This window comes from Sitophilus oryzae, unplaced genomic scaffold (assembly GCF_002938485.1).
Source record: "Sitophilus oryzae breed Bouriz unplaced genomic scaffold, Soryzae_2.0 scaffold_649_pilon_pilon, whole genome shotgun sequence".
NCBI classification, from domain to species: domain Eukaryota; kingdom Metazoa; phylum Arthropoda; class Insecta; order Coleoptera; family Curculionidae; genus Sitophilus; species Sitophilus oryzae.
The window spans coordinates 1,056,884-1,082,248 of record NW_022147250.1 but is presented as its reverse complement, the minus strand read 5'-3'; the positions used below and the strand labels follow the sequence as shown (position 1 = coordinate 1,082,248).

Here is a 25,365-nt window from a genome sequence, read left to right as displayed (position 1 = left end):
TCACCCTTGTTCCATTTGAAAAAATTGACATATGTATGATTAAAAATACGATTTGTACATATTTTAACCGACTTAGACAAGACACGAAACCTATTAGACGATCAAAACTATTTTTCCAAGGCTCCTTGATTAAAACTTAGTGTTTTTAACAACACCATGGCACCCTGGATTGAAATTTAAAATACGATTTGTTTTTCAGCGACAATGTCAAAAGTTGACATATGATATGTCATTCTATTCAGAGTGTCATTTTTTATCGAATAAAGTAGCAATATACCGAGGTTGCCTTTAAAAATAAAAAGATGTAATCATTTCGGTGAAACAGGAAGAGACCAAAAACAACTGAATACATCAATAAATCCTAATTTATGTCATATACCTATAACATACAAATCTGTTTTTTTTATCTGAAAAAATAAAAAAGTTATAGGGGGTGAGCCACTTTTGAGACGACCCGGTATATTAAAAAATATTGTTTCATAATGTAATATCAATTTAAAATTCTTGTATGTTATTTTATATGCTCAAGATAATTTTAGAATAAACCATATTTTTAATAAAATCATTATTAATTATTAACAGGGTTATAATTATGACTTTGTTACAATGTAAGTAAGTAAATAATGTAATGAGAAAAAATTCAGATTTTACATTTTACTAAAATATTATCTAAATAAGCGCCTTTCTACAACAACGCCACTGGCTCCCAATGGGCAAATTGAGAGTTGTCTACCGGTCGAAAGTCGTTTCAAGACTTAAATGGATTATTTAAGTCAAATTTCTTGCAAATTTGGCACTGGCGAACCATATTTTATAGTTCTTGAACAGAAAAAGTCAATAAAATAAACACTTAAGGACTACAAACTAAGAAAATGCGTTAATACAGCCGGGGACATAGCGGCATCAAAGCTTTACCGCACACTTGCCACGCGTACTACAAGGTAATAAATGAATGAATAGGCTCCCTCGCCTCTAATCGGTGTTATCATATTGTAAAGAACTTATCCTTTTTAAACAGTATCCGACTTATAATTTAGTAGTATAAGGACTATTTAATACATCTATGGAATATTAAAACCTACTTTATTAAACTGTAGTATTAATATCTCAATATATGTGTATAACAAGAAAAAAATATTGATAATATTAAAGACGTGACAACATAGGCTGGATGAGGGAGGCTCGGTCGACTGTACCCAGAAGTAAACATGTGTACAAAAAAGGTTGTTTGTCCGCGTTGAGATGTAAATAGTGTAGTCTATATTTTATTTTAAGTCTATGATCGACACTTAATTCCACTTCAAATTATGAGCAGTGTATACCATGTTTATAGGACCACTTCATAAGTTGAGCAGTTAAATAGGTAGTCTATCTGTCAAACACGTCAAAAGAGAGAGAAAGAAAATTTGGTCCCACCCTTTGAATAAGAAGACTAAGGAAGGAGCATAATGATATCCATGTATTCATACATGGTGGGCGGAAAAAGCGCCATAAAAGCACTCTTGGGTGGGGATCCTGACAGTTCTGTTTGACGATTCATTTGACACATTTGAATTTGATTTGAAATTTTGTGGAATTGTCAGTCTTTACGGAGCTTATTTTATGTTATTTATTATTTATTCTACTACTGATAGTTGTATAAAGGTAGTAAATCTAGATGGAAATTGTGGCAGAACTTAAATTAACAGTGACACTATCGCGATTTATCGAAAAAGACTCTAAAATAGTTGGTTCTGTAGCGTGCGGTAGATCTCGGCAAATATTGAGTGAAATAATGGAACAACTTTTCGCTAGTAAGTGACTATGTAATATACATACATGTAGTAAACCGATCATTTATGAAATTCACTTAAATTAACTAAATTATATATTTTTCTTGCATTTTAGCTTTTATTTATTACTTGTCAAAGATTAGATGTCAAAGAATTTAGATACGTTAATTTGACTTACCTGCTTCGGTAGCGTATCGGATGTTTGTGGTAATAAATACTTATATAACTTATCTATTTTTATTAGAATTATATATTTTTATAACAATTTTAATAACTACCAACATTTATTCACAACGTAAAATAAAACAACAAATTATTGAGTCTACCCCACGTCTACCCTACATTATAGTTTTACATTTTTTAAATAAAATTAGAACGACACTGATAAACCGGAATTTAAGTCGGCCATATTTGAGGCCCATCGCGGTGTACCTAAGATTTTTGATATGCTCCTTCCTTAGTCTTCTTATTCAAAGGTCCCACCACATCAAAAGAGCCGACGGTTTCTGTCGCTACTCGTCGATCCCACTTACTCTGTTAATGATGTGTGGATGCTACTCAACTTAACGTGATCAGAGAAAAATATATATACCGGGTGTTGCATCGTCGGACGGGACATAGGAAATCCCATGTAAATTTTAATGGTGTCAATTATTGGCTTCCCTAATTATTTTAGAGAATAATTCTATTTAGGTTTATTGAAGAGCGCTAAAACCCACATTCAAAAGAATAACTTTAGATATTTTTGATTAGCCCGTTTACGAGTTATCACCGATTTCTTTTTAAATATTTCTCCTTACTTATGGCCCTGTATTTACTTATGAGCACCAGTCAAGGTAAAAGATAACTGTCAAATGAAGTTGTCATTTCAGAAATTTACCTATTTAGAGCTTTATTATTATTGAAAACTCATTCCTACATCGGAAATCTTAAAGATGCATTTATAAATACAAATTAGTATGAATTAAAGTAAAATAAAGTAATCAATTACAAGGTTAATTATAGTATTATTACAATATTCAATAACTTATTAATTTAGGTACTATTAAATTGTTATAGTCTGTGAAACGAATAACTTTGAATTTGACAGTTCCCGCGGGCTTTTCTAGTGTTAATTTTATTAGGTTAGCAACTTGCGGCCATGCTGACGCAATGCCGTCTCTAATAGAACAGCCTCGGAGCGAGATTTATAACGTCACGCTAGTTAGATACTACGGATTAATAAATATTAATAAATATGTTGTAGAATACATGGAAAACATACTTATTCCTCGTATTTTTGGTTTGTATCATAAAAATCACAACCTACTAAAAAAAATTAATATTATTAAATAATTAATAATAAATGCATCACTAGTAGCACAGAATATCTAGCTACGCTACAGAAGCCTCGTTACATGTATAAAACTGTAGGTAGCAAAAGGAGACAGGCTTTAAAAGCCTGTCTCCAAATCAGATATTTTGATGTGGTAGTTTCACTACTACATAATAGAGGGCAATAAATTTAAAAGAAAGCAGTTTTCTACAAACAAAATTTAAAAAGAATTTTGTGCAGTGTTGCCATTATTGTAATTCATATGTAATACTCTCCTGATAAAGCCTACCTTCAAATTTGCTACATCATTTAAACATATTAAAATAAATCAGAGCTGTTTCATTGTAATTCGGCGACAATATAATAAGTATTGTTCAACTATTATGATACCACTTCCTGACGTTCGATTGTGTTACCAAGTTCATATCGTACAATCGGGAAAAAACGGCGTTAGCGATAGCTATGAAATGAATATCGCTGTCATTTTATATGTAAATTTATATGGGAAATGTCATCGATCGTCCTTTTCCAGCCAACTGGACGCCATTTTTTTCAGAAGCATATCAAGTGATACCATAATATAGTACTATATTACGATACATGGCGTTCGATTGGGCTTAAACTTGGTATACTATATCTTCAGTGACATTGTAATATCATGGTACCATGGAGCATATAAAGTGGTACCTTCTATAGTACCATATAGCAATATTAGGTACATGGCGGCAATAGGGCTTAAACTTGGTATACTACGTATTTTCGGTGACATTGTAATATGATGGTACTATGATGCATATCATCTGGTACCATAATATAGTACCATATTATGTACATGGCATTCGATTGGGCTTAAATTTGGGATACTACGTATCTTCGGTGATATTGTAATATTATGGTACCATGGAGCATAATAAGAGGTACCATAATATAGTACCATATTACGATACCATTTCCTGGCGTTCGATTGGGCTTAAACTTGTTATACTACGTATCTTCGGTTACATTGTAATATGATGGTACTATAATGCATATAAAGTGGTACCTTAATATAGTACCATATTTCAATACCATTTCCTGGCGTTCGATTGAGCTCATATTTGATATATACTTGCGTATTTTTGATGACATTGCATTATTATGGTACCATGAAGCATATCAACTGGTACCATAATATAGTACTATATTACGTACATGGCATTCGATTGGGCTTAAACTTGGGATACTACGTATTTTCGGTGACATTGTAATATGATGGTACTATGATGCATATAAAGTGGTACCTTAATATAGTACCATATTACGATACCATTTCCTGGCGTTCGATTGGGCTCAAACTTGGTATACTACGTATCTTCGGTTACATTATAATATGATTGAACTATGATGTATATAAAGTGGTACCTTAATATAGTACCATATTACGATACCATTTCATGGCGTTCGATTATTCTTAAATTTGGTATACTACGGATCTTCGGTGACATTGCAATACTATGGTACCTTAAAGCATACCGAGTGGTACCATAATATAGTACACTATTATGATATTATTTCCTGGAGTTCGATTTGGGCCCCAAATTTGGTATATTTGCGTTTCTTTATAAAGATTTGTTTAATTAATAATTTTAATTTATTTTACGAATTTTAATTTATTGTTCGATGCCGTGACAGCATAGCAACTTTTATGCCCAAAATATATTATTAATTGTACCTGTGTCACTTTTAAAATCTACCTAGGTCTATATAAATAACGTGGGCAAACGGAAGAAATTTGTTATTATAGTATTTTTTAGTCAGTTAACATTTTTTTGTACTGCATTTTAATAAATTATTTCCATTATTATTAAACTTATATTTCATTACTAACGTTCCTGCATTAATAAATATCACTGTCAATCGCCCTGTATGTTATTAATTTTAAAGGTAATTAAAGGTATTTTCTTAGTTAACATTATAAGGTAGTGTATATAAAAATGTATATGTTTTGTAATAATATACTTTAAAACTATTTTAATAGCCAAAGGAATAATTAATATAAGTGTATCTGACAAGAAAAGAAGAATAGAAACACATACTGTATTATACACAATAAAAAGAATGGGATGCCAATTTAAGTCTTTTTGAATCTGGCAACTGTGCATATTTAGCCGAGCTATAAGGCCGTCCACGAGCCGTCGATCCAAAACCGAAAGTTCAAAATTTCTAATTATATTCTGATTATGATATTGTCGCGCCATCTAGTATTCTATTTGTGCAATTTTAGCTCTTTCATTTCGAGTATTTTTCTGTTGCGTAGCTAGATATTCTGTGCTAGTAGGTATTGAATGTTTTTTTTTGTTAAATTAAATCGATTTTCAAACCTCAAAATTTAAAATATATTTTACATTTTACACATTATCTTACGTATCTATTCATTATTTGTATATTGCAAAACATTTGCTGCATTTGTATAGTTCATAGTTTATTTGCCAAAGTATTTTTATTAATATAAATAGGTATTTATTAACTGTATATTATGTATATTTCATGTAAACTATATCATTTTTAAAATACAAACCAAAAATACGAGAAATAATTATGTCTTCCATGTATTCTACAACATATTTATTAATCCATAGTATCTAACTAGCGCGACGTCATAAATCTCGCTCCGAGGCTGTTCTATTAGAGACGAAATTGGTCTGATGATTTAGAAATGTCAAAAGCTGATGACATTTTACTTTTGACAATTACGACATTTCGTGTTGATTTTTGGAAGAAGAGGAAGAACTGTCACTTGTTTTATTACTTTCCTTTTCTATTTCACGAAAGTAAAAAGAGTTACCTATCTGACTCGTTTAAAGCACTCGCACTCAATTTAAAGAATATCAGTAACTTTTTTGGTAGAGGGATTTTATATTTGCCATTTTGGTAAAAAATAACGGTCAAAATTCAAAGTTATTCATTTTATAGACTATAGAACTTTAGGATTTAAGAAGATGTTCAAATATTCCTCCATCGACTGCTAGACAATAACCCAGGCGATCATAAAATTCTCTTCTTACATCCGCTAGTTGGTAAACTGAAATTCTATTGCATTCGGCAGAAATAGCATTTTTAACTCGTCTAGATTTGGATATTTTTTATCCTTGTATATCCTGTTTTTTAAATGGCCCCAGAGAAAGAAATCATTTGGCGAAATATCAGGAGACCTTGCTGGCCAATTTACTGTATGATTTAGGCCAATAACTTTTCCGTTAAAACTATTGTCTAAATATTCCTGAACAGCCAGGGTACTATGTGCCGGGTGCATATTCGGAATTCGCCGACACATAGCCGTTCGGATTAGATCGGGACCGGCGACGAACGGTTGATAAAGTACCGACGTATTAGACTAGTTCCAACCCTTATGCGTCGGTGATTTACGCAAACGAAATACTGTTAACTGTTAATAGGTTACATATCGAGAACTGTTAGAAAATGATAAAAAACAGACTTGAACTGAAATTATCTTTAATACTAAAATTAAATACGGTGTATTCCATTTAAAATAAGAAATACGATTTTCTAAAATGTCATGAGGCAATTTTCAATTTGTCATTTTTAGTATAAAATTGTAACTAAAATTTTGTTAACTTAAAAAAATACTTTATTTATTAAATTACTAAACAACTTAAGTCTATAAGCAAAGCATATTATCAAAAAAATATATGAATAGAAAAGAAATAAGACATATTTTCTATTTTTTGGACTTATTCACTCCTAATCCCATATTTTTTTTAATTTTGTGTCTGGAAAAGTGTCGGATAGTTATTTTACCTATAATTTTACTGGACAGTCTATATTTCGCGAAATTCTTTTGCGGCTCGCTTCCCTATTTTTCTTTTGTTTGCCATCAAAATGGCAGTGATAAAATCTCAAATCTCTTAAACTCTTTCAAAACTTTCTCTTCTAACATTTACCAAGGCAGTTATCCATTCTATAATAAAATACAAATAAACTAAAATTTACTCACTAACCAGTTTTAAACTTCCATGACGATAATAGAATCATTGGAGCCTTAATAAAGGATAAGTTAAGTTTTGAGACTTATCGCAAGTACCGTATGATCGAAAAAAAAACAGCGTCTAGTGTAGGTTTGGAAATGACGATCATTGACATTCCTTATATAATTTTACATACAAAATGATAGCTATCTTTATTTTCAAGCCAGCTCTGACGTCGTTTTTTTTTACATCGTATGGTATATCTAGCATTCACATGAAAGTGCACAAGTCTTTTGCGCAGTATAAAAAAAGGATGCTATCTGTGTATGCTATTTATTACTATTTATTTTGTATTAATGAAACATTAATAACATTACTGTTATTATTTAGTTTCTCTGCAAAAAGCAACGTATCTAAAATTTGTTTTTATCAGTAATCTGCAATCTCAGTTTATTGGAGGCTATTTATTTACCAGGTACACCTGGTAATGTTTTAAAATCCATGTTTTTGAATTAGCAATCTGCCCGAAATATGCTAATCACTAGAAAATAATGAAAACCATCTACAGACGATTACTGATTGGTGATAAAAATTTACGAATACACATTACAGACTCAGATCAAATTAATCCGATTTACAAATTTGCGAAGAAAGAAACAATATTTTGAGCACATCGTAAATCGCCGACGTATTAGTCTAATACGTCGGTACTTTACGCAGCACCCGAACTTTCCCGAGCGGCTAATGTGTCGGCGAATTCCGAATATGCGTGCCGGGTAGCCATTTACCTTGACTGGTGCTCATAAGTAAATACAAGGCCATAAGAAAGGAGAAATATTTAAAAAGAAATCGGCGATAACTCGTAAACGGGCTAATCAAAAATATCTAAAGTTATTCTTTTGAATGTGGGTTTTAGTGCTCTTCAATAAACCTAAATAGAATTATTCTCTAAAATAATTAGGGAAGCCAATAATTGACCCCATTAAAATTTACATGGGATTCCCTATGTCCCGCTCGACAATGCAACACCCGGTATACAATTATAGTTAAAGTTAATAATCAATTAATAATTAATATAAATAAAAAAATATATATATATCATACCTTGTTATTATCGGAACACGGGACATAAGAAATCCCATGTAAATTTTGAAAGGGTCAAATATTATCGCACCAACAATTGTATTAGATTTTTTAAAAAGGCGTTGAAGTTGTACTGTCGTCTAGAATTTCGTTTTACTTGGAATAGGCATTTAAAAGTTATTTGCAAAAATCTACCTACAAAATACTAAAATTTTATAATACGACCCAGAGGAAGCTAAAATTAAAATACCAGCAAAAATGTGATTTGGAAAGGGTGATTAATTTTTTTCTGAATTGGAATGATCATCTACAAAAGAATTAGTGGAACTGAGAATAGTATTCGCGGTAATTTGTGTTTGCTGTTCATTACTCGATCACTCGCAGGCCTTGCTCATAGGTACCACATTTACCCACAATAATTAAACAAATAAAAAAAAATGTAACTAAAGGGACTTTATTAAACTATACTAAAACTAATAACATATTTACATAATTCTCCATTCACAGCCAAACAATACCACAAATGATTGTAAAATTCACGCCTCACAATACAAAGCTGTTAAGGGGAGAATCTTTAGCATTCAACAGAGATGTATTTTTCAGTATCTAAAGTGTGTATCTAAATTTTTGTATTTAATATGCCCATAAAGACGGGTTTTGAGTGTGCTCCACAGGAAGAAATCGTTCGGTGAAAAATCCTGTGGTCTTTCCCTACTGTATCCCCAATAGACGGGATCACGTTTTTCTTTTCTTCAACGTGCAGAATATTCAAGTCATTGTTGTTTTCTTCCTGTTCAATTATTTTTGTCGTCACACTTCCATGTGCTTAATACTCTGCCTTTAGTTTCAAACCTCTGCAGCTCTGGTTTATTTTTTAAACTGTTGACTTATTCGTTATTAGTTATATTCACTGTCTAGGCAAACTGAGCTAAGAACATGTCTAACACAGCGGATATAATATTTGCATCAAAATGCCGTTTTACCATCGTAACTTTTTCAGAAGTTGCGAAAATCATAATTATTTTATAGAAAATTACTCTATTTGGTACCTTCAAATTTTTGTAAACAAAATGTGAAATTTTTGCTGGTATTTTAATTGTAGCTTTCTCTGGGCCATATCCAAATGGAAACGAAATTCTAGGCAAAAATACCTTATGATCGGAAAAAAAACGGCGTCCAGTTGGCTTGCAAATGACGATCGATGACATTTCCCATATAATTTTACATATAAAATGACAGCGATCTTCATTTCATAGCCATCGCTGACGACGTTTTTATTCGATCATACGGTACAATGCCTCTTCAAAAAAAGTCCAATACAATTTTTGCATAAAATCATCCGGGGAGATAATATTTCACCTTTTCAAAATTTACATGGAATTTCCTATGTTTCGTATTCCGATGCACCACACGTATACCATTATAATATACCAATAAAAACTAAAAACATTTAAAAAACAATATTTTTAACAAAATGTGATTTGAATGAGAGAGACGTCAAATCTGTCGGTTCTGGTAAACCTCTTTAAGCTTCCTTCGGAATGTGTTTGGGGACATTTTCTGAAGATTATTTTCAAAACTGTTAAACAAAAATATGGCATTATATTGATAGGAGCGGCGATAGATATAAATCAAAATATGTGTTCATGGCTTGTTACTTTATTTTCCTTAATAATGAACCTTTACACTGTGATAATATAGTATATTATATTAATTAGAAAATACATCGAAATAATAATAATAATTGGAAACATAATATATTTTTTCAGTGTCTAAGAACTTTGGTAGGTCACACGGGTGGAGTATGGTCGTCGCAAATGTCCGGTAATACAATAATTAGTGGTAGTACTGATAGAACGTTGAAAGTATGGGATGCTGACACAGGAGTATGCCGTCACACTTTATATGGTCACACATCAACCGTGAGGTGCATGCATTTGCATGGTAACAAGTAAGTTTTCCCAAAATGATTTTGTTTCTCTTTTCTGTATAAATATAGATAGATAGAGAGATAGATAGATATTCATTTATTTGTTATTATTGATAATTTCAGGTCCTTTTTCGTTCATGTTTTCATCCGCTTTCGGTGGAGTGTTCGGTCTGCTATCATTAAATAGTTCTTCTACGTATTCCTTCCATCGTTGTAGTTTATTCTCTATTCCTAAGATGATGTCATTATTTTGGTCCCGTAAGATAGCTGTGGAACGTTTCTTGTTACAGTTTACGCGACTCTTGTATTTTTCTTGAAGATTTTCGATTTCACTACACTTCTCGGTCATCCACTGTTCCTTTGCATCTCTGCATTTTCTTCTAATCCTTTTGTTTAGTTCAGCATATAATGCTGGATTTGCCTTATGGGTTCTCCTTTCATTCATGAGTTCTAGGATTTCAGGAGTCATCCATTCTTTTTTCACATTAGTTTCAAGGTGGCCAATGTCATTTTCCTGAATAAGAGTTATGGAGGTTTTTATCCTATTCCAGGTTTCCATTATATCCAGTTGTTTTTCATTTTGGATTTTTGTCATTTCACATTCGATCCTGGAACTCACTTGAGTGTGTACATCCGGTATCCGCAGTTTTCTAGTGTTGATTCTAGGAGTTGGTTGCGTCTTAGCGATCTTTTTGAATCTTCTCATTCGGAAATCCATAACGACGGGATTGTGGTCGCTATTAACGTCTGCGCCAGGATATGTTTTTACTGATTGCACGTATTTCTTCAGTTCTTGTCCAACAAGTATAAAATCGATCAGATTCCTTATGGTACGGCCTTTTTTATCAGCAGGAGATTTCCAGGTGTATAGTCTTCTAGGATGTTGTTTGAAGAATGTGTTAGCAATAAATAAATTCGATTCTATACAGAACTGGATAAGTTTGTCACCTCTCGCATTTCGTGTGCCTAGGCCGTACTCTCCTACGACATCATTCTCTCTTCCGGAACCGATTTTCGCGTTGAAATCTCCCATGACCATATTTATTTCACCCTTCTTTGTGAGTTTCATCGCCTCCTCTAATGTTGAGTAGAAATCTTCAACCTCTGCGTCACTTTTGTCGTTTGTTGGGGCATATACTTGTATTATGTTCAGTGTTCGATGTGTAGTTTGTAACTTCAATAGCATAACTCGATCATTAAAGGTATGAACTCCATAACCGACCTATCTATGTCCTTGCTTACAAGTATGGCAGTTCCGTATTGATGAAACGTGTCTGTCCCTCCTGAATAGTAAATGACGCCGTTATTAGTTGCTTGTTTACCTGATCCAGGCCATCTTACTTCACTCATCCCCAATATATCAATTTGCATTCTGCGCATCTCTGTCTCGAAATTTGCCAGTTTACCGGTCATGTACAGACTGCGCACATTCCAGGTCGCAATACGTATTTTAGAATTGTATACTTTTATTTTTACTTTTTGGTCACTTCTATAGTTTCTAACAGTCGACGACGGGGGGATTCTTCGCACCCTCTCCTCACTTAAGAGGTGCCCCGGTCTGAGGGCCGTGTTTTTGTTTTCGTCTGCCATTAGGATGTTTTGGAAGTTATTTGTACAGTAAGGGTTCCGTTCCTTTTCTGTACCGCAGTGCAGAGGCCGAGTCCGCCAAACTGTTGCTTGTCGCCTTCTGGTATTCGGTGCTATACCGTTTTACGCCATAACCCGATTTTGATGGAACTGCTGCCTTCCACCAGTGCTAGTGCTAGTATATACAAATACACGAGTTTAAATAGGGAGTATACGAAAAATTTATTATATAATTATTCTAAAAATGTTAAGAAGTATAGGCTTGGTGCATACTCCGCCGGTGGTGCCACCATCGGAGAATATCGTAAACAACTAGTATATATAATACACGGGTTTAAGGTTTAAGAAGTATAATTTGTGAAAATTCTAAAAATAAAAATATGTAGATATCTTCAGAAGGTCTAACTTGTATTATAATTTATTATTCCAGCTAAAAAAACTTTTTAGATGAGTTCAACTACGGTAGCGAGCATAGTTTTATCATCGGTTGTGCTAGTGGGTCGTAATTCGGGCTATTTCGGCTATAACGAAATTTTTTAAAGGTAAATAATTATAATTTTAGATGTTCATAAAACATTTAATCACTAGACAATTAAAAAAAGTATACCATTAATATTGCAAATTATATTTTATTCCCTCATAGTATACGTCTATTTAATTTTTTCATTAGGTAACAAGCACTTTGTTTACCCACTTGTTTCGTCGAAGTGCTTGAATCCATTTTTGCTTTTGATCAAATCGGTGTGAAAAACCATGAAGCTATAAAATGTTGTTTCGGGAGAGTTGAATATCCCGGAAAGTTGAGTTATTGAATGTTATTGCACCTAACAACGCCCTAATTACGCTCACCTTTATGCGTTAACATTTTTTTGACAATTAAATTAACATTTGAAATTGTCACAACACAACACGACGCCTAGTTCGAATTCTTTTTCACTTATTTTTTACTGCTCGAAAAAGCGTTACATCACACAAATCTCGTACCTGAGTGTTTTATAGCCTCAATAATTGCACTAGCAAAAAACTAAAATACTTAAATATTATGACAAAGCCACGATTTCAATATTGTTTTAATGCGATCAACATATTATGGCGCCGTAAAATATATACTGATAACTTCTTATTTCTGTCCTTGAAGCGCTGCGGTCGGAATTTGTTGAAATCAACTGAAATGCACCAAGCCTATAATAACAGCAAGAAATAACAGCTTTTGTTATTTGTTTAAAATATTGATATTCATCTTAAATAGAGTCAAAATTTAGAATAGAAAGTTATCTATAACTCTATTCCTAGTAAATAATAAAAATATAGTAAATATTCCTAGTAAATACTATATAGTATTTACTAGGAATTAGATAGTCTAACTATCTGTAGAAAAAGGTTAACAGTTAACGTAATGGTATAATGTTTCTTCTAACCCTAAAAACTTTTTTTTTCTGATATTACGAATATTTTGTTAGCAAACATGGAACTGTCTTAGTTGGTTTAAGAAAAACCATCAGTAAAAGTAATATTACTATGCCACTTTTTTCTACCATTATTTCCACTTATTGAAATCCTAATATTTTTATTGAACTACTTTAAATTTTTAATTTTTGAGAAAAAAATTAGATTATTGTTGACAAAAGAATACCTTATGATTCATATAGCAGTGGATTTATTTAAGTAGTAGTGTGTAACCATAGATCACATATATTACATGGATATGTAAATAACAAAAAACTGTTTTTTTTTCGATCATAGATAGATGATCCAACAAGTGGCGGATCTAGGCGTGGGCAAGGACGCTAGACGCCAGGGGCGCCTTAGAGGCGCCAAAATGTGTTCGAAATCAATAGGTAAAAACTCTAATCACGCACCGCATGCACACATAAGGTATGTTAGTAGTTTCTGCAAACATACCTAAAATTTCGGCACGGGGGTGGCAAAATATAAGTATGTCCGAAACTAGTAGTAAAAACTCTAATCACCATGCAAACATCATACAATAAAATAGTAAAATTTAGATAGAAGACGCTACCTAGAGCGTGCGATATATTTTTTCATATTTTATTTTTTTTGTGTGTGGTCTACACATTTTTTGAATTGTGGGGGCGCCAAATTTTGTCTTTACCCACGACGTATTTTACCCTAGATTCGCCACAGATCCAAGTAAGTCACTTAAAAATTCCGCCATATTGTTTAATGATAATTTTCGTAAACAGTACCAACTTGTGATGTATCGCGGACAATAGAATTTTAACATATTATGTATGTAAATTCCAGTTAAACCGCAAGTGATATTCGTTATTTAACGGAAAATGTCAGATATTTAGATGAACTAGGAGTATTTTCACTAGTTCCGAATTTATTCAATAAAAAGGAATGAAAAGGTTTTCTGTAAAACAATTTTGGATCACCCAGTGTATTTTCGTAACAAAACTTATTATATTTACAGAGTCGTAAGCGGATCAAGAGATGCAACATTAAGGGTTTGGAATATAGAAAGTGGCGAGTTCCTTCATGTGTTAGTTGGTCATATAGCAGCCGTACGCTGTGTGCAATATGATGGAAAATTAGTCGTATCGGGTGCTTATGATTATATGGTTAAAGTTTGGAAACCTGAAACAGAAGAGTGTCTGCATACATTACAGGGTCATACGAATCGTGTATACTCGTTACAGGTAAATAATAAAAATATTATAAATTTCTTGGCTTCTTTCTAATTAAAGACGGTAAGAACGAGCGCTTAAAGTGGTTTTGGATGCACGATCGTCTCCTGCCTGCGCGAAAAGTTTATTACTTCGATTTTCAAAAGGAAGCGTAGTATTCAAAGTAAATTCGAAAAAACTCAACATATTCAAAATATACTACCCCTAAAAATATTTGCACTTATTTAAGACTCACCCTGTATAGGCCGATTCACGGTTATGGTACATTATAACGTTTCCGGAACCGGAGCTGTTTTTCGGTACCATGCCTCTAAGGAACCGGGATTTCATCAAATTATTAAGTAGCAATCAGTCATGAGAAAATTAACCTGAACACAAACATGATCACAAATGACTCTCAAAAAAAACTCAAAGCACAATTTGTTGAAATATTACTACAACCAATAGCAGCACACAATAAGTCACTCATTTTTTGTCAATCCGTCTCTGTCCACGCAACGCTCGAACCTCGCAGGCTCGCAGGTCGACGGACGGAACTCAACTGAAACGCTCTGCAATCTGCCGATATTCGACAGATTGTAAAAACTGGCAGAAAATATTTGGGAGAGTACAACTACTCTTTTCCTTCTACTCTGGTGCTACAGTAAAGCAATATGTTTAAAAGCTAATTTTATAAAAGATTTTTGAGCTATATACAGGGTGGTCCGAACTGTATTCCGGAAACTTCAGCAGCATATTCTGCAGATAAAAATAAGTAAAAAAGGTCTTATAAATGTATATTCTGATTGCTAATAAAAAAATGTATGTCCTAAAATGCTTAGCTTCGGAGATACAGGGTCAGAGGCGCAACTAGGGAGGGCCAGAGGGGGGGGGCTTAACCCCCCCAGATTAATCGTGCTTGTCGTTTAAAATTGGTTTTAACCTCACATGAATCTTATAGTGACCTAAGCCCCCCCAAAAGACTTCAGCCCCCCTAAAAGTATATGTCTAGTTGCGCCCCTGTACAGGGTGTAGAAGATACATTTTTATTTCGATTTTTTCCAAATATTTTCTAAAGTAACAAAAATCGCTACGAGTAATAGTTCTCGAGATATTTGAAATCGAAATTATCAATACCTGTCATCATTGACATAAATTAAACATGTTGACTAAATAGTTAATAGACGGAAATCATAAATTTGAAATGTTTTTGTGCCAAATCATCACCAATCATCATTTTTTTGAAGAAAATTTTATGATTAATTTAAAAAAAAATAAAAATTTTCCAAATTTATCTTTTTAGTCCAATAACTATCTACTCAACATGTTTATTTTTTGTCAATAATGACATTAGTATTGACTATTCCCATTCTAAATATCTTGAGAAGTTTTTTTTTTTTTTTTTTTTTGGGAGGTGTAAAATACCTTTACGTACGGAGTGTGGGACTCAATCTCTCCTTAAGCTGCCTGGAGGACACTACCCACTAAACGTCACCCCCTCGCTCCTGCCACGTCTACCTGGACCCGCTGGACGCATCTCTTCAAGTAGCGCCGGACTGTTCCTTTGTTGTCATTACCCCTGCCTTTCTCTGTATTTTGCCTCTAGTATATTTTAGGCCAGTTTTGAGATGGCTTCAAAGTTCTCTCTTCTTTCTGTTACCGATTTTAAGAAGGTATCTGCGGAGGTGTTGCCACCAATCGTCATGCGTACCTCACATCTTTCCTGTTCCCATCTTGGACAAGCAAACATTGTGTGTTCTGGAGTATCATTGGGTTCAGCACAGTATCGGCATTCCGCGACTTCCCTCTTTCCAATTTTACACGGGTAATCCCCAAAATTTCCTTGGCCACTCAATATTTGAGTAAGATAGAAGTTTACCTCTCCATGCTTTCTTTTAATCCACATATTTATATTTGGGATGAGCTTATATGTCCATCTTCCTTTTTGTGATACTTCCCATTCTGCCTGCCACTGCTGCACTGTGCGGTTTCTTTCCATCTCTCTGCTTGCCCTGGTTTGTACTTCACCCTTGAGAAAGAGTCGTTCTCTTTCTCTTGAGAGAAGATGTAAGGGCACCAGACCCGATATCACCAAGGCTGCCTCAGTTGAAGTTGTCCGATACGCCGAGCAGACCCTCAAAGCCATGACTCTCTGTGCACCTTCAAGTCTTTTTTTATTTACGTGCATATTGGTTGCTTCGTTCCACACAGGTGCTCCATACATAATAATATCCTGGCACGCATATGCTAACACTCTTCTCTTTGCTGGTGTTGGGCCCCAAACGTTTGGCAGTATTGCGGACAACGCTTTAGCAGTTCGTTGTGATTTCAGACACACAACTCCTTGATGTGCAGGCCCATCGTGAGTGCACGGTCTATGTGGAATCCAAGATAGTTGACTTGCTTTACTGGATTTATTATTATATCCTTAAAATTAAGCCTTATATGGTCAACTTTTCTCTTGCGGCTCAGTAAAATCGCCTCTGTTTTTTCCACAGCTATTTCGAGTCTGTGCTCACGCATCCATCTGGCTATGATTTTTAGTGTATCATCGACAGTCTGCATTAGGTCGAGGTCGTTTATTTTTTTTGTTTCTTTTGGTTTTTTTTGTTATTATCACAGCAAGATCATCGACGTAACAGATCAACTCTGTCCCACCTGGTACAGTAAGCTCCATGACACTGTCGTAGAATATGTTCCACAGAGTTGGCCCCAGCACCGAGCCCTGTGGGACGCCACCGAATACCTCTCTTTCATCTTCTCTATTGAGAACTATAAATGTATTATCAAGGTAGCTTCTTATTATGTTCACCAAATATCCACTTATGCCCCATCTTCTAAGTTCTTTAATAATTATTTTCCATGACGCGCAATTAAATGCATTTTTAACGTCGACTAAAATCAAAGCATTATGCCAAGTGGCTTTTCTTTTCACGATATCCGATATTTTCTTCATTGCATGTGTGGTAGATTTCCCCTTTACAAATCCATACTGGTTTGGATGCATACCATTTCGTTTCTTCCTAATTTCTTCCAAGAGTCGCGTATTGATGAGTTTCTCATAGACTTTCCCGATTACATCAATGAGGCAAATCGGACGATATTTTGGTGGATCATTTAGGTGCTTCCGGGGTTTCTCTATTAGGGTTAATTTGGATCTCTTCCATTCTTTAGGGAATTCATTTCTCTGAAGAAAGTTATTGAAAAATGTTCTAAAATATTCTACATTGTCCAATATTAGCGTTTTTATCACATTTGGTGGCAAATTATCACAGCCCGGAGATTTGTTAATTTTTATATCTTTGGCAGCATTTATTATATCTGAATCACAAAAAATATCACATTCTCTTATCACAGTTTGTATATTATTTGGTTGAGTCCTAGTTTGTCTCTCATATACAAATAGAGCCTTAAACTGTTTGATTTTTTCTTCTGGGTCCATTTGAACTCTGGGTGGCATTTTTTTCAGCTGGGATCTTATTATCTTGTATGCTTGACCGTAAACATTTTCTTGTAAGTCATCGCACAGTTTTTCCCATGAACTTATTTTTGCAATTCTGATCTTTTGAGACAGATCCTGCTTTGCTTCTTTGTAGGTACGTTTATAGAGCTCGCGAAGATCATCGTTTCTTGTTTCTCGTTGAAACCTTCTTCTCTTTTTTTTTACTTCTAAAATGTTGAGAAGGGTTGCTCGTAACGATTTTTTTTTGAAGAATGAATTGCTCGTAACGATTTTTACCAAGAAACATTTTTTACGTAAAAAAATACGAAAATGGACATTTTTTCACTCAACAGTTCTATACAGGTACGGACAAAAAGTTATTACTCTTACAGTTAAAACACATGTAGGTGGCGCCCTCTATAAATAGGAGTCATAATGACATCAAAATCAAATTTCTCATGTCAAAAAACTATCAGACACTAATTTTCATCCAAGTATTGACGTTACTTCAGAAATTATTTGGAAAAAATCGAAATAAAAATGAAACTTCTACACCATACTACATTTATAAGAAGCTATTTACTTCTTTTTATCTGCACGATATGCTGCCGAAGTTTCCGGAATACAGTTCGGACCACCCTGTATATGTATATACAGGGCGAGTCTTAAATAAGTGCAAATATTTTCAGGGCTAATAGATCTCGATAAAAGAAACATATTTTCCCTTTAGCATTTTTCAAATAAGTCCAAAATAACCGAGTTATTTTATTTTGAAAATTTAAAAAAAAAGTTCTTTTTGTTTAAATTTTGGGTTGGTGGAGTTTTCTTTCTCATATTAAGAAATTATGTCTTTTAACTAAAAGCTAAATCAAAAAAAAAACTCATCGTGTTCCTGGGGATTATATTATATATAAATATACTACCCCTAAAAATATTAGCACTTATTTCTGACTCACTCTGACCTCATATACAAGTCAGCGGTCAAATATAAATTAAAACCTTTATCTAATATTAGAAATATTTTGCTGTCCTTTTTTACCTCTTTTTAGTATAGTCATATTTGGTTACTTCCGTTATAACGTATGGCGAGATTAATTTAATTTATTATTATACCGCGTGTGTCTCAAAAGTGGCTCACCCCTATAACTTTTTTATTTTTTCAGAAAAAACAACGTTATTTGGTATGTCACTATATGACATAAATTGGGATTGATTGACGTATTCAATTGTTTTCGGTCACTTCCGGTTTTACCGGAAATGACTACAACTTTCACACAGAGTGTGATTTTCTATCGAATAAAGTAAAAAAATACCGAGGGTGCCATTTAAAAATCAAAAGTTGTAGTCATTTCCGGTGAAACTGGAAGTGACCGATAACAATTGAAGACGTCAATCAATCCCAATTTATGTCATATAATGACATACCAAATATCGTTCTTTTATCTGAAAAAATAAAAAAGTTATAGGGGGTGAGCCACTTTTGAGACGCACCCGGTATAGTCGTGGTATTGTTTACCTATAACTGCTATAAATGGTCGGTTATCAAATCATTGGGGTAGTATGAGTGCGGAAACCAACAAAAGAAAATTACTGTTTTAAACGTCGATTAATTTAACAGGTCGATTAATAAATGAACCAATGAATAAAATGTTACAATAGCAAGTGTAACATTTTATTTGTAGAATAGATATAGGGTATATATGTTAAATCATGATTTAAATCGTGCCAACCCTGTAGGGAACATTCTGATGAGGATACAAATGACGTCTGGTTAAACTAGAGCCTTATATTGGGTCGAAAGAAGTGAATATGTATGTATATTGATTAGTCTATCTTTTACATTATGTAGGATGCAAGCGCCACCTTTCCTTAATGGGATGTTACATACTATGTACGACGCCGAAGTGAGGAAGCCTATCGGAATTTCTCTTATATAGAAATTGCTTTAAACCAGGGTTAGCATGATTTAAATCAAGTGATTTTTTTAATTTTAATCATGTGATTTAAATCAAAAAGAAATAATTTTATTGAAATTTTATAATAAATCAAAAAATAACTGTAAAAGTTATAAAATTGTGTCCTAGAAAACTAGAAAAAATATTTCTATAACAGATATAACAGATAATAAATCGAAAAATAATTGTAAATGTATATAAAACTATATAAAAATATCTATTCATCAAAATTTAAATGTTGGACCGATTTTTGAAGACACGAAATTAGTGTGAATCCATAGACTGCGAAACGCAGGGATTTATTTTAAAATTTATGTATAAGTGACAAAAATTCGCTGTTCGAATACATATCATTCGCAAAGTCTAGTGCAGAACTAGGTTCTTCTGATATAGAGACTATATCTTCATTCCCGAGATTCTATAATAGTTGTCAGAAAATGTTTTTTATTTTTTTTAAACGGTTGTATGTTTCCAAATTCCTACCGACATTTTGATCTGCAGTAAGTACTTTACACTTTGACATTAGATAATACATACTAATTTCATTCTCGACTTAAGACTATTTCCGAACAATAGTGTATTTAATATTGTTTTATTATGAGTAAAAATTATACTTTTTTTGACGATGCTGCAGCTTTGAAGGACCATCGTAAAGCTATTCCGACGTTACAGGGAGGCACAAAAAATACATTTTTACTACGAATAGAACATAGTATTTCTTTTAATACATTACAAATGTTTTTTTTAATCAATTTCAAACATTGCAAATAATAGGAACAGTTATCGAGCAACAATTTATACACTAGTTGAATTTGACACTTAATATCAGTTTAATAATATATTTTTGCACTTTTGTGCTTAGGCGTAAAAGTGCTTTACTTTTATGCCTAGGCGTTAAAATGACAAAAGTTAATAGTTTTGAGATGTTTAAAAAAAATCCTTTTGATCTGAAGCGAGGTTTTTTTTGCGGAATATATTGGTGACCGATGTGGAAAAATGACAAACGCGCCGTAGAATCGTTAATGTTATAGGTATCGTTCAGAGTTATAAAGATTTAGCCATTTAGGATAGGACTTTAATTGGAAATAAGTCCTAGTCATTTGGAAATCCCATTTAAATATTGTTTTGAATTAAAAAAATCTGATTTAAATCAAATAAATCTGATTTTTAAAAAAAAATCATGATTTTTTCCAACCCTGCTTTAAACGACTATTTTGTATCTAAATCTGTGTGCATTAACATTTTTATTTTGTTACGTTTGTAATTTTAGTTTGACGGTATTCATGTTGTGAGTGGATCTTTGGACACTAGTATACGTGTTTGGGATGTAGAATCGGGTACCTGCAAACATACGCTTATGGGACATCAATCACTAACTTCGGGTATGGAACTGAGAAACAATATTTTAGTATCAGGAAATGCTGACTCTACTGTAAAAGTTTGGGATATAGTGACGGGCCAGTGTCTTCAAACTCTTTCAGGTACTATATTTTTTCAGTAAGAAAAATACGGAACATTTCTATATTATTAGAGAACGCCGCATAATATAGTCTATAAAATGAATAACTTTGAATTTTGACCGTTATTTTTTACCAACATGGCAAATATAAAATCCCTCTGTCAAAAAAGTTACTGATATTCTTTAAATTGAGTGCCTGAACGAATCAGATAGGTAACTCTTTTTACTTTCGTGAAATAGAAAAGGAAAATAATAAAACAAGTGACAGTTCTTTCTCTTCTTGCAAAAATCAACACAAAATGTCATAATTGTCAAAAGTAAAATGTCATCAGTTGACATTTCTAAATATCAGACCAATGCCGTCTCTAATAGAACAGCCTCGAAGCGAGATTTATGACGTCACGCTAGTTAGATTTATATGCATATTTTGCAAGTATCAGTGTTCGAAAAATTATATTTGCAAATAATGCAATATCATAGAAAAAGGCGTCAAAAAATATCATAGAAAAAAAGATCGCTGTCATTTTATATGTAAAATTATTCTAAATTTTTTTATTTTCTTGGGATAAATTTTGTGAATGCAAATAATAATACATCACTATTAGTAGATATTGAATGTTTTTTGTTAAATTAGATTGATTTTCAAACCCCAAAATTTAAAATATATTTTACATCTTACCCATTATCTTATGTACCTATTCATTATTTGTATATCATAAAACATTTGCTGCATTTGTATTGTTCATAGTTTATTTGCCAATGTATTTATTACTATAAATAGGTATATATTGTATTTATTAACTGTATATTATGTATATTTCATGTAAACTATATCATTTTTAAAATACAAACCAAAAATACGAGGAATAATTATGTTTTCCATGTATTCTACAACATATTTATTAATCCGTAGTATCTAACTAGCGTGACGTCAAAAATCTCGCTCCAAGGCTGTTCTATTAGAAACGGCATCGCGTCAGCATGGCCGCAAGTTGCTAACCTAATAAAATTAACACTAGAAAAGCCCGCGGGAACTGTCAAATTCAAAGTTATTCGTTTCACAGACTGTATCTTGGGAATTTTCTGCTTTTTTTTTAATTAACAAAAAAGTGTAACAAAATAGTTACACTCAATAATTTGTTAGTTTTGCTTTATTTTATCATTACTTGTTATTAGTTTGGTTCAGTTTAAAATTGTTAAAAAAATATATTTTTAATAAAAATAAAGTTAATATAATTAATTATTTAAAAATAACAAAAATACTGATACACTACTGAGACATCTAAGAAAAATTCATAGAATTGATGTATCGTGATTATTTTTCACAAGTAGCAAATGAATGCGAAAAAGCAAGTATAAAAACATATTTAATTCATCATTTCCTTCGTTACTACTCGTAACAGATATGACTTACTAATGAAAACTTTGTTCCATTTTTTTATGTTTTTTTGTCTGCGAACAATCGTACGCTGCACAAGTAACTATTTTTAAAGTCTCTAAAATTCATACTAATCTCACTATAGGTAATTCAAGTCCTTCAAAATGTATATGCTTTGCATAAATCTAATTACAAATAAACATAAAATATCAAAATAAAGGTATAAAATGCATCAAACACTCCAAAATTCAAATCAAATTGAAATGTATTGAGTGAAAAGAAGAAACTAAATTTTTAGTACCTATTAGATTTTGACTTTTATACTCAAATTAGCAGCAGTACCGCAACTACTATACCTATCTAGCTAATTTAAGACTTATAAAATTGTGCATTTATTGAAATATTGATCTACAGGGAACGGCAATAGTGCGTCGGGCATCTGTAGCTCATAGAAGAAAAAACTTGAGAATTTTGTTTGCGTGCAAGCCTAAAGTATGTACCAGGATGTATTTCCGGAAAATATTTTAACTTCTATAGGGTGGCTCAAAAACGAGTGTGAGTTAATCTGGATGATATTTTTTAAATGGAACACCCTGTATATTATTGCATTTTTGTCTTCCTTTCAGATCACTGTACATAATCCTAAGATATGAGTAAATCTATTTCGATAGTTTCAGAGATATTAAAAAATAAATCAAAAATGTATATTTTTCAACCCTTCTTAAAAAATATTAAAAATACAAGAACTGTTAGTTAGATATTTACTTTAGATAATCAGTTCTTACTTTGCTATAAATATGGTAATCGTAAATCATACAGGATGTTCAATATTTTACACCAAACTTTCAAAAATATAAAATAATTTTTCTTCGTTTTTTTTAAATAGATGGAGAAATAAAACATGAACATTTTTTGTATTTAAAGTATTTCAAAATTTTTAATAGTTTTCCTAAATCTGCGAAACCGTTAAAAATTTTGAAATACTCTAAATACAAAAAAAATCATTTTTTAATTATCAATCTGTTGAAAAAATAATATACAGGGTGTTCCATTTAAAAAAACGAAGAATAAGTATTTTATATTTTAGAAAGTTTGGTGTAGAGTTTTGAACATCCTGTATGATTTACGATTTCCATATTTGTAGCAAAGTAAGTACAGACCATCTAAAAAAGATAAATATCTAATATAATTTTGATTTCAGGACAGTTCTTATATTATTAATAATTTTATTAAGAAAGGCTGAAAAATATATAATTATTAATAAATAATTTTTATTTATTTATCTCTGAAATTATCGAAATATATTTACTCATGTCTTAGGATTATGTAAAGTGATCTGAAAGGAAGCCAAAAATGCAATAATATACAGGGTGTTCCATTTAAAAAAAAACCATCCCGATCCACTCACACTTTTTTGAGCCACCCTATAGAAGTTAAAATATTTTCCTGATATACATCCTAGTATATAATTTAGGTTTGCACTTAAACAAAATTCCCAAGTTTTTTATTGTATGAGCTACAGATGCCCGACGCACTATTGCCGTACCCTGTATAAAAAATCTAGTTAGCTGCAACCTGCTTGGATTCTTTATTTCATATATGTATTACTAAGATAGTGCAGCAAGCTAAATACGATACAATCGAACAAAGACGTCAAAGAAAAAGAAAAGCGTCAAAGACTGCTGGGGAATGACAATCGATGATAATTTGGGCGAGGTCAAACCCTAGACGTCATTACTTGGCCTGTACTCTTCTTTTTTTTAATAGCGCTTAGTACCATAAAATAATTAACTAGAAAGAAGTGTCAATCTTTGGACGTATATATACGCCACCAAGTCATTGTGGTCGTCTGGAGAAGTAATTTTCCAATTGACATGTTGACTTGGTTGACATCTTTGAACAAGAAGACTAAGGAAGGAGCATATCAAAAATCTTAGGTACACCGCGATGGGCCTCAAATATGGCCGACTTAAATTCCGGTTTATCAGTGTCGTTCTAATTTTATTTAAAAAATGTAAAACTATGATGTAGGGTAGACGTGGGGTAGACTCAATAATTTGTTTTTTTATTTTACGTTGTGAATAAATTTTGGTAGTTATTAAAATTGTTATAAAAATATATAATTCTAATAAAAATAGATAAGTTATAATAAGTATTTATTAACACAAACATCCGATACGCTACTGAAGCAGGTAAGTCAAATTAGCGTATCTAAATTCTTTGACATCTAATCTTTGACAAGTAATAAATAAAAGCTAAAATGCAAGAAAAATATATAATTTAGTTAATTTAAGTGAATTTCATAAATGATCGGTTTACTACACGTAAGTATATTATATAGTCACTTACTAGCGAAAAGTTGTTCCATTATTTCACTCAGTTTTTGCCGAGATTTTACCGCACGCTACACAACCAACTATTTTAGAGTCTTTTTCATAAATCGCGATAGTGTCACTGTTAATTTAAGTTCTGCCACAATTTCCATCTAGATTTACTACCTTTATACAACTATCAGTAGTAGAATAAATAATAAATAACATAAAATAAGCTCCGTAAAGACTGACAAATCAACAAAATTTCAAATCAAATTCAAATGTGTCAAATGAATCGTCAAACAGAACTGTCAAGGATCCCCACCCTAGAGGGCTTTTATGGTGGCTTTTCCGCCCACCATGCATGAATACATGGATAGCATTATGCTCCTTCCTTAGTCTTCTTATTCAAAGGTTGACATGATGGCTTCATTTTTATTTCCGTTTTCGGTTATTCAATGGCGGGCCCTCATTCATTTTAAATGTAATTGTATTTTTTCTGATCATAAATAAAACAAAATAAAAATGTATTTAAAC

The 25,365-nt window shown here is 32.5% G+C and overlaps 1 protein-coding gene across 2 annotated transcripts in view; it reads left to right on the top strand.

The window, feature by feature from the left end:
• The window catches only part of LOC115887832 (F-box/WD repeat-containing protein 7), a 92,176-nt gene that overhangs the window by 62,671 nt on the left and 4,140 nt on the right, over positions 1–25,365 (top strand). For both annotated transcript variants that reach the window (XM_030907346.1, XM_030907345.1), the window contains exons 9-11: positions 9,905–10,086; positions 14,090–14,315; positions 20,950–21,160. In XM_030907346.1, the coding sequence (XP_030763206.1) occupies positions 9,905–10,086; positions 14,090–14,315; positions 20,950–21,160 (619 nt within the window). The remainder of the gene's footprint in view (positions 1–9,904; positions 10,087–14,089; positions 14,316–20,949; positions 21,161–25,365) is intronic.